This window comes from Cuculus canorus, chromosome 1 (genome assembly GCF_017976375.1).
Source record: "Cuculus canorus isolate bCucCan1 chromosome 1, bCucCan1.pri, whole genome shotgun sequence".
Taxonomy (NCBI): domain Eukaryota; kingdom Metazoa; phylum Chordata; class Aves; order Cuculiformes; family Cuculidae; genus Cuculus; species Cuculus canorus.
Genome location: NC_071401.1, coordinates 165,274,868 through 165,285,345, shown reverse-complemented (window position 1 = coordinate 165,285,345; position 10,478 = coordinate 165,274,868). Strand labels below are relative to the sequence as shown.

General features: G+C 32.8%; 1 protein-coding gene across 1 annotated transcript in view; it reads right to left on the bottom strand.

Moving 5' to 3' along the window:
• Positions 1-766: 766 nt before the first annotated feature.
• LRRIQ1 (leucine rich repeats and IQ motif containing 1) overlaps positions 767-10,478 on the bottom strand; it is a 107,344-nt gene continuing 97,632 nt past the window's right edge. Inside the window, 2 exon segments of the mRNA XM_054067172.1 lie at positions 767-799; positions 801-907. Coding sequence (XP_053923147.1) covers positions 767-799; positions 801-907 — 140 coding nt within the window.

Below are 10,478 nucleotides of genomic sequence, written 5' to 3'. Positions count from 1 at the left end.
TACACATGGGTCTGAAGCAGACTGGCTATGTGAACAAATAAAGCTGGCTTAACAGTGTCACGCAGATGCAGTGTTACAAGATCTCAGAACAAAATGAGAACTTAGTAAATTAATTTTCTTTAACATCCTAGGAAAACGTTAGAAGTCCATGAAAGTATAAAACTGTAACAGGTTGTTGTATGATATTATGACCATAATTTAGGGTGAAAGATCTAGAGGACCTAAAATACTATGGAAAAAGTGCATCCCCACCATTTGTAGGTTGCTTCAAATTTTTGCTGCTTCAATAAAATATTCTGACCCACTTGTCTAAGAATGTAAATTCTCTCTGTTATAGCTCACAATATCATTCACAAGAATGTTTTATTTGTGAGAAAATGAGAATGCAGTGTTTCGATATGTGACATAAATCATGCGAGGGTGAACCATTATTATATTTGCACATCTCAAACCATCCTTACAAGCAAGATTCAACAATCCTAGTAGAGATAATCTGTTCTGCATTCTATACCATTATGAATATATAAGCAATTGAAAACACAAACTATGATCACTTACTGACAGGTATAAAATACTTTGACTAAAAAAAATTCTCCAGATCACTGTAACTATGTAAAAAGAAATAAGTCAAATGTAGTTAAATGAAGGTGTTTATATAGATAATAAACAAGCATCCAAAAACTGACATTCACAGGCTTAAACAGAAACAGCTCTCCATATGCTCTCCATACTTAATTATATCAACCAGTTAAATTTTCTCCAATATTCAACTAATATTTTTAAGCTTTTGCCTTTGTTTTGCCTCTTCCCCATCCTCCGCTGAGCTGCACTGGATGGTCTCGGAATGATATCCGTTCTTTATGAGATGGACCCAAACATGGTTTTTCTGGACTTGGTATATTCTTTTCTAAACAATAAACAGACATGAAATTAACAAACAAACAAACAAACCAACCTCCCTAAATTTCATTGCGTCATATTCTTTTTAAGGTAACAATATACAATAATATATCTATTTGATAGCACATAATTTTTATAATTACGTATTGCTTACTGTTTTAAAAGTAATCCAAATATTTTCACATGGCAGTACTTTTAAAAAACCAAACTCGTTATCAAAATAGACACTAAAATTACTAAACAAAACTGACATATTTTTTAAAAGTGCCACTATCTGTCAGTTTTGAACACATTTTAAACACATAGAGATTTACGCAATGGTTTTGTCAGCGAAACTAGTAATTTTATTCATTCCTCAAGTCAACTGAGAGCTAGTTCAGAAGATATATCTAATTTGTATGTTATTGTTCTACTAGATCAGACCAAATAAAGGAGAGATGTCTTTTCTTTCAAAGTCCACGAATACTTAAACTTGATGCTGAATGATGCTACAGCAAGTTTAAGCACACAGAAATATGTGAAATAACCACTTGAGTAATTTAGAAAAAGGTTTCTCCAAATTCTTAAGACAATTATTTAAATGAAATAACCAGTAGAAATGATCAAAGGTACGATATTTCTTTTATAGAAACCAGTAATTTACAGGTGAAAATATTTTTCTCAGACATCTGTAAGGAAGAAATCATCTGTGGATGACAGCTCAAACTGTGCAAAAGAATGATATGATGTTCACAGCACAGCAGTTTTATGTGTGTGTGTATATATATATATGAATTAGTATGCTACTTTAGCTTATCAAACAAAAAATTTACGGACATCTTTCTGCCATATGTCAAAGGAAAAGATTACCAACTACGTATTTTTAGTATTTTTCATATTTTAACTTTTCAGTATTATTTAATAGGAAAATTAAATTTCTCACAATAGCACCCAAAAATAAAATAAAGCTTAAAACATATGACTGAATATGTCTATCTACTAATATATACAACATAGCTATATATTTCAAGCAGTAAGAAAATCTTTGTTTTCTCATGGACTCTGTTCTGTAGTCTGCTAGGTCTAAATGTCAGTAGCTTTCCCCAGCCTACAATTCCATTTTTTAATGAAGTTTTAAATTACTGCAAACGTCTCTTACTAAGTATCCCTACCCTTTTTTTTGCAGTCAAGAGTTTTCAAGGATTTTCAATACGATTCCCATCTGCTTTCTTACGGCTAAAAGAGGTCTTTTTTTTTTTGCCTTAAAATATATAACTTATGACAAAAGTTTAAAATTCTGATATGTTGCCTTTACAGCATTCCCAATTTCCTCCAAAAGATCTTTGGATGTTTTTATTTGACACCTCAAGTGGTAATGAATATTTCTAGTGCAGAAGAGCCTTTTTAAAAAGAGAAAAGAATAAAGCTGTTTGAAGCCCTCAAATCAGCAAAATAATTGATTAGTGAAACTCCAAAATAAATCTAACATGGTAATACTATTAAAAATTGCATCCCATCTTTAAAACAATATTTGCAACTTCAGAAAACATCTGTTTATATTAAACAATAAAAAATTTATAACTGGAATATGTACTTGGTTAAAAAAAAAGGGGGAAATAGCTACTGCTGTTTAGACTGGAAAAGACATTTGGGGCTAAATTATGCTTGAAATCAACTTTCCTCTGCACTCATCTTCAAGGCTGTATCAATGATAAAGTTAAAATTGACACAGCAGTTATTTATGTCTATATTTTGACAGAAAAACTACTTTTATTACATTATTTTAAAAACAGAATAAATACAAATGCAAGAATAAATTTGAAAATCAGTTTAAAAGTGCCAGAGTCAATGTAGCAAAACAGGAAGTCAACCACATCCTATCTGCCTAATCTGGATTATTTCTGGAATAACAATCTCACTTGTTTATGAATCTCTCTGTAGTGCTAAATATTATTTTCATGATGGACTTCAGAAATCTGTAAATGTAGGTTTTCTGGCTTTCTACTCATAAGAATATGCAATTCATTGGAAAGGATATATTCTCCTTTCATTACTATGAGATATATATTATTATCCCCCCCAAAAAAAATCCTGCAAGATTTTATGTAATTTGCTTTAAGAAACTTGTGAAAAGTCTTCATAAATTACTCATATATCCTTTTATTTTGGCAGAATAACAGCCGTATCTGTCATAGCATGATTGTGCTTGTCTAAACATCAGAGTCAAGAGTTCACAATTTTTTTAAAATTAATTTTAATTGTAACTGATTAATGTATCGTTTAGAGGGTAAAGTAGTCAAATGTTTTGTGAGTCAAATATAATAACATATTAATCTTGAGTGCATATTAGCTGTAATACCAAACAATGTTTTAGATGTCTGTGAGAATCATAGCTCAGGATTTGTAGACCCTCAGTAATAAAGCAGGATGACTTCCTCTGCCTCAAGGTATTTTTGCAAAATCCCAGATACTTAAAGGTGTAGGCTTTCTGCTCTCTTGAATCCAAGTTTGACAAATCAGAGGCTATCAGCCAAATCTGTCAGGACCCTCTTTTTCTTTATTTAGCCTGAAGTGATGGTTAGATTTCCTAGGGTCTGCCTTAAACTTTATTATAAAATAGTGACCTGGACAAACTAAATAAAAGCATAGACTACTCTATGTTCTTTCTTTTCATTCTTCACACAGTTTTCAGCATTTTCAGCCAAGTAAAATAAAACCACTGTAGAGAATGATCAACTAATTTAAAATGAAATATCTACAAGACAGGTTTGTTGTAAATCACTGCAAATCACTCCCTTTGTATGTCCCATCCTCTCATCTTTGAAATGGGCATAAATGTGGTTGCTCTTCTGATAAAGCACTTTTGATATCTACTAAGTAGTACTAAGAGATGGGTATTATTATCGGCATTGCTGTTCCAGTTACCAGTCTAACCGCAGTGATGAAATACAGAACTGGCATGGAGATCCAATAGCCTATTCCCTGAAGAACTCTCAAACACAGATATGAGTCATATCAATATATATGCATAGTGGGGTTTGCTTACTTCTAATCATATTATACCTTATTCTCAGACATCATACTTACAGACCGCTAGTGGCTCAAATGTTAATTATGATTGAAAAATTGTGTCATAAAGCAAAGAAACATCTCATTCACAATGAAGGTATTAGTCAAATACGAGACAGATTTTTATTGCAGTTCTTTCTCCAAGAGTTTAATGCAAAAATAGAAACAAAAATGAAAGTATAGGAATGGAATGCATTGCAAATATAGGACTCATACATCTACCATACATGTGCCCACAAATTACTATGCTTATTTTTAATTCGTGTCTTTTTCTTTTTCAGTGGAAACCTAGGTATAAACACTCCTGGGGTGAAGTAGGAGCAGTTTTGTACTTAAGTATAAAGTAAGCAGCTAAGTAGAGTCTTGCAAGAAGTCAAAATATTACATGTAAATTAAAACTAAACCTCAGTTATTTTGTTGTCGATACTGTTCTTACAACAGGTTTTCTGATCCTAAATAATTCAAACAGGCAATTTTTTCTTTAGAAATATCCAATAAAGACAGCACAATTAGCAAATATTTAGGATTTTGTTTAGATCAAGGGGATGAGGGAAGACAAGACAGTCTGGTAGGACATGACAATGTCACTTTGAATTAAAAGACTGAGTGCAGAAATGTTGCTTTATAAAACAGCCTTATTTTCCTGCAAAAAAAATCCCACAACCCAAATCCCCCAAATGATATTAAAATCAAAGAATCATAGAATCATAGAATGGTTTGGGTTGGAAGGGACCTTAGAGATCATCTGGTTCCAACCCCCCTTGCCATGGGCAGGGACATCGCTCTAGATCAGGGTGAACAGGCAACTGAATCCTTATAATATTTGTTGTGTTCATATTTGTAGTCTTTACTTTTATTTATTGTACTTTACACCTTCCCCTTGGATGTAAATGCATTTACACCTGCTCATGGGACAGTTGTGCAATTTTACTGCTTTATGAGATTTTTTACTTTAAGAAAAGGGTAGAAAATAATAAAAAGTAGGGAGGATATTTAGTTCATTGTACAGAAACATAAGTGAAGATTCACCCAAACCCAATGATTGATAGCAAATAAAAACATTTTGTGTTTTTAAAAATGTTCAACCGAGCATAAAACTGAAGTGCTATAAGATTAGATATTCAGGTACGATTGAAATATTAAAAATCTCTACAAGATCCTTTAACTATTCTTCAGGTGGTGTACTTTATTTGAAAGTCTTATTTTACACCTCAATTGTTTTTTGAGAGACTTTACAGCTTTCCCTAACAGCATTACTAATGATGTCAACAGTTTTTACAGCACGCTTGGATTTGCAATACTTCCGTCTTTCCCTAAACTGCAATGTCTCTTGAAAATGAACGGTTCATATATTAGCATATATGAATGAACAAGATTATTCTTATTAATTTTTTTTGATTGTTAAAATAAAAGATCACATTACAGTCATACTTTGCCATAAATAGAAAGAGATTTGTAAGGCATATAATTCATTAATATACATACAGACAGATATAGGTATGCACATGTGTATTTGTGTTTTATGAATAACTGTAAGCATGATCATAAATACTTTCTTTTCATGTTATGTGCCATGAGTTTATTTATCACGGGACTTAACTAAAGACAACAACAGAAAGATTCACGCTACTTCAAGCCCATATATAAGTATATTTTGTAAATATGAACCAGAACTATTACATTGGTTTTACCCTGTAAAGCACTGATACTTTTGACAACCATAATAATAACAACAATAATAATAATTTTTACTATTACTGGTACTAGAATTAAATAGAATCTGGCAGTTTATTAAGTATAATTTAACATGATACACAGTTATTCTAATACCCATTCATACAGGAACAAAATCTTAGCCAATAAAAGCAATTTGACTTCTCCTATCTGAAACTAGGGTTTGGAAGACAAGCTGTAACAGTTATTTACCGTATTTTCATTTAATTGTAATATTTGGCTATATGAAGCTCCAGTATAGTCTGAGAGATTTTCAGGTGCCTGTGTATATCAAGTAACCATTTCTTTTGAGTATGTGCTGAAAGCTTGTCTTGGGTTAAATTAACATGCTTCTATTTCTAAGCAGTTGCTTTTCTGTTGTTTAATCTTTTTTTCTGCTATTGATTTGTTCTGGTCTTTTTTGATTAAAGCCTGGGTCTTTTAACAAATGTCAAGGTTTACATATCCTCTGTTTTGATAAGTAATGCAATATGTAAAATTCTTTGAATGAAATTCTTGGTATCCAAGAAGAAACGCTTTGTTAAGCAGGTTATGATAGAAATTTTATGATGTATAGTAGACGTCATAGGGCTTTTATCGATCCACCTAACTTTGTGTGTCTGGAGACAGAATTTATTTCAAAGTCCTTACCATATTGTATTACTTAAGAGAAAATACAGCATAAGAAGGCATGGAGAAAAAACTCCAGGAGAAAAAACGTCAACATTTTTAACGAAAGTGACCAGAACGAATCCTTAGCAGTAAAGTGTTTACATCAATTTAAACTCTGGCAAGAAGATAGGTTCAGCAGGTTTCTGAAAAGGGTAAATGCCACAATCTCAGAAAAGGTACTTTTGAATAAAGCTGCTTATGGCTATATTGAAATTCGAGCAAAACTTTTTTTTTTTTAATTTGTATTGTTTACATAAAAAATGTATTTATTGTATTGCAGTTTTACATGGAATTTTTGTACCATTTCACACATATTTGAATAGTATTGAGAAGTCTCAAGAGCATGTTCTCTGAAATCCTACATAATATGTATTTATTATATATATATATATATATATAATATATATCTCCTTTCTGTATGGAGATTTGAAGATAAAACATACTCACAATTAATTATTTTTTTTTTGGGGGGAAGCATATGATTACCTTTGTTTCTAAATCTCCTTGACTTCAAGTTGGTAGCACCAGAGACTAATCTTAAAATTTTATAGAAACAATGAACTTAAATTTCTTTATCAAACATTGATACTGTTCTGATGATTACATACTTGAATAATCTGATGTCAAAATGTGCCTCAGTCACATGAAGGAATTCAGACAGATAGGCATGTACAATAATGTCATAAACATTTCTTAATTGCCATTCCACACACTTAAAACAAATAACATGAGAAACATAATGCTACAAATATGTTCCTGTAAAGTAGAACATTTTCCTAACTATAAACAGGACTTTTAGCAGCATTGGCTATTAAAGCACAATGTTTTTCAGCTCCTTATCTATTTTCTCAATTTTGACCATTTAGGACAAAATTTTACATACTGAGCATCTGCCTTTGGCTGAAGTTCTATGACAGGTCAGTCACTTCTAAGAAAATACATGAAATATTTATTTTGCCCTTTGTGGAGGGGACTCTCAATCTGCCAAGTAACTGAGCTTTGCTTTTAGGATCTGCCCAAATTTGGATCAAGTATATACAAATTGAAGTTTCCACATGATCAGAGGAGACGTTCTTGATTTTTTTGGCTATGTTCCCTGAAATATCAGTCAGCATGGAAACGTGCCGCACCACGGTGTTACACGCAGCTAAGCAAGACTATTTCTAAAAATAACGTTGAAGATCACGCAAGGTCAGGGAACTTAAGAGCCTGCTTGTTTCATGCTCCCTGTGGCAAATGGAGCCTAGATAGAAGAACCATGGAGAGGATAAGAATCAAAGCTCCTGCTGGAAGGAGACGGAGGGAAGAGGCCAAGGTTTGGAATTACAATGTGAGACTCTTGACTTGGAGTTAGGTGATAGAAACTAAGGCTTACTTGAGAAATAATACCCTGACACAACTGGCACAAGAAACTAGAATAACTTGACAAATAGTCTGATGCTGGGAGCAGAGAAGAACCATGGGGAAGAAGAAAGTTGTGAATTGGCAAAGGAAAGATGAGTTTAAGAACTGATTCAGAGGTACTAGATGGGCATTAACTTTCAGAACTTACACAGTTAAAAGAAGTGAAAATAGAGGTAATGATAAGAAAGGATACAGAGAATAACAAGATTAAGAATCTGGACTCAAGATCTGCCTAAATAGTACACTAAACTAGGCCAGATTTGCAAGAGATTTTAACTAGGAGACAAAGAACCTGAGGAATATGGGCAAGGAATAGCTGGATACAAAATGGAATAGAGAGAGAGAGGAAAAAGGTAATCAGATGAGGATCTGTGGAAACAAAACACATGACTCAATGGTGACTGTGGAAAGGAAGCCTAAGAGTAGATAGGAGAGGAAGCTTATGCTGGAATAAATTCAAGGAGTAGAAACAAGAATTGTTCTAAGTAAAAGAAAGGACTAGGAAACACAGAGTGGGAAAAAGTCATCAATGAAAAAGAGAAAAAATAGAAGGAAAAAACACAGAAAGGAAAAGAAAAAAGAGAAAAAAAAAGACAGTAGACTCTTCTGTGCCATTCAGTGCAACAACTCTGTAGTAGCCCAACATTCATTACTGGGTCTTTCTGTGCAATGACTTGAGAAATATTTTTGAAGCTGTTGACAAATAATCCACAGCAAGGGAAATATAAAATTGTTGTTATTTACACACACCATATAACAGAAATGCTTGTGTTTCCAAGATTGGAAGTGGGTATCTATCTAAGTTACGTGTAAGTCACTGTGTCAGAATGGATTTTCTCTTTTTTTTTTTTTTTTTTTATTTTTTAACCCGGTTTCTCTTTCAAAAGAAGAAACCACCCCTCCAAGGACCCCCAAACCATACTAAAAGACCCTCAGGCTGTAAAATTTAGGAAATTACTCTGTGTATCTGTTATATATAGTTCTTGAATTATTTTTGTAATTCAAAACACAGATGTGAAATTACATGCGATAATGTATCATTTTTCTCCCTAGCCTGCTAAATGTAATGAAAGTAAGTTTTAAGTGATTTTTAAAATCTTCATTTAGAATAATTTTTGAATATGTGACCTCAAAGTGAATTAAGCAGCATCCTCTAAATTATTGTTCTGCAGTCTGTTCAAAAAGATTAGGCACATGCCATTTGATAGTTAACTAAAACATAGAAAAGTATATATGCATCTTCATAAAAATTTCAAATGGGTAGGAAAGCAGCATCTTTCAGTAAAACATCTCCCCAATTAAGAAAAGAAAAATCATTAGTGAATTTAAGACACTCTGAAAGAAAGAGAATTAGATCTACATTGCCACCAACTATCTTTATTTTGTGAATTAATTATTCCACAGTTTGACATATCCCCTGATTTTGTCACCATACTGCAACTAGTTTGTCATACGCATGGCTATACCTGTATATATCCATCTGTAACTTTACTCCTTTGTTGACGTGGCAGATTCCAAATAGTTTATCCAGTTCACAAAGGAGAAGGAAGCCCCTTCCCTTTCTTAACAGTACAACATAATGATGCTAACATCCTTTCATCAGCAGATACGTAAGCATTATACAAGGATGGTATATTTCATCATTATTATTTTTTCTGCAGATACAAAAATTGATGTATATAGATTCAAAATGACATTCCTAATACCAACTAACATGCTAGTGATAGAACTGGGGGAAAAAAAACAATAAAGTCTTGAAGCTGCAGAAAAACACTTTAACTTATGTGGATAAAGTTTATCCTATCAGCACCATACATTTACCGTGCACTTAAAAGCAGGTTTTAATATTTAAGCCTGTACATGAACAAATTCCATTGTGCTGTATATTTTCACATAAAAGGCATCAAGTAAAGTTCAGTATAGTGAAGAATGTTTAAAACATAATGAAGAGTATTGTACTGATTTATTAATTTAAAATATAGTGATTTTTCTCACTGACTATTTAAAAGAAAGCATCAACGTCAGTTGAAAAATTCAGATGCGACACAAGATTATGAGCTTTATCTATCTGCATCATAAGTTCACACAGTAAAAGCAAGATCTTGTCTAGAAGTCATTGAAGAACTTCGTATAGAGTTGTGCTGCTGCTAAATTACCTGTTTCTCTGCACAGCTTTATGTCTAGGTATCTATTCTAACATAGAATCACAGAGTCATAGAATCACAGCATCATAGAATCATAGAATGCTTTGGGTTGGAAGGGACCATCATCTAGTCCAACCCCTCTGCCACGGGCAGGGACAACTTCCACTACACCAGACTGATCAAAGCCCCATTCAATCCAGCCTTGAATATCTCCACGGATGGGGCATTCACAGCTTCTCTGGGCAACTTGTTTTAGTGCCTCACTACCCTCACAGTAAAAAAATTTCTTCCTAATATCTAATCTGAATCTACCCTCTTATGTCTTCATTTGCCGAGCACAATATTATTAATAGTACGGAATCATGTAATTATCTTTTATTGGACAAAATGCTTGTCTGCTAGGGTTCTTATGGCCATATAACCAGATATGGCCTACAAAAGAGACAGCTTTATCCCTAGAACTGTGGTAGCAGTTGTGATTTCTAAGGTAAATTTAGTTCAGTATTTTAAAGGCAATAATTTGTACTGTAAAATATCCTCCACAAATTTACAGCATTTCTACAGCTTTCTAAGGAGGAGGCATAAATTTTACCATTA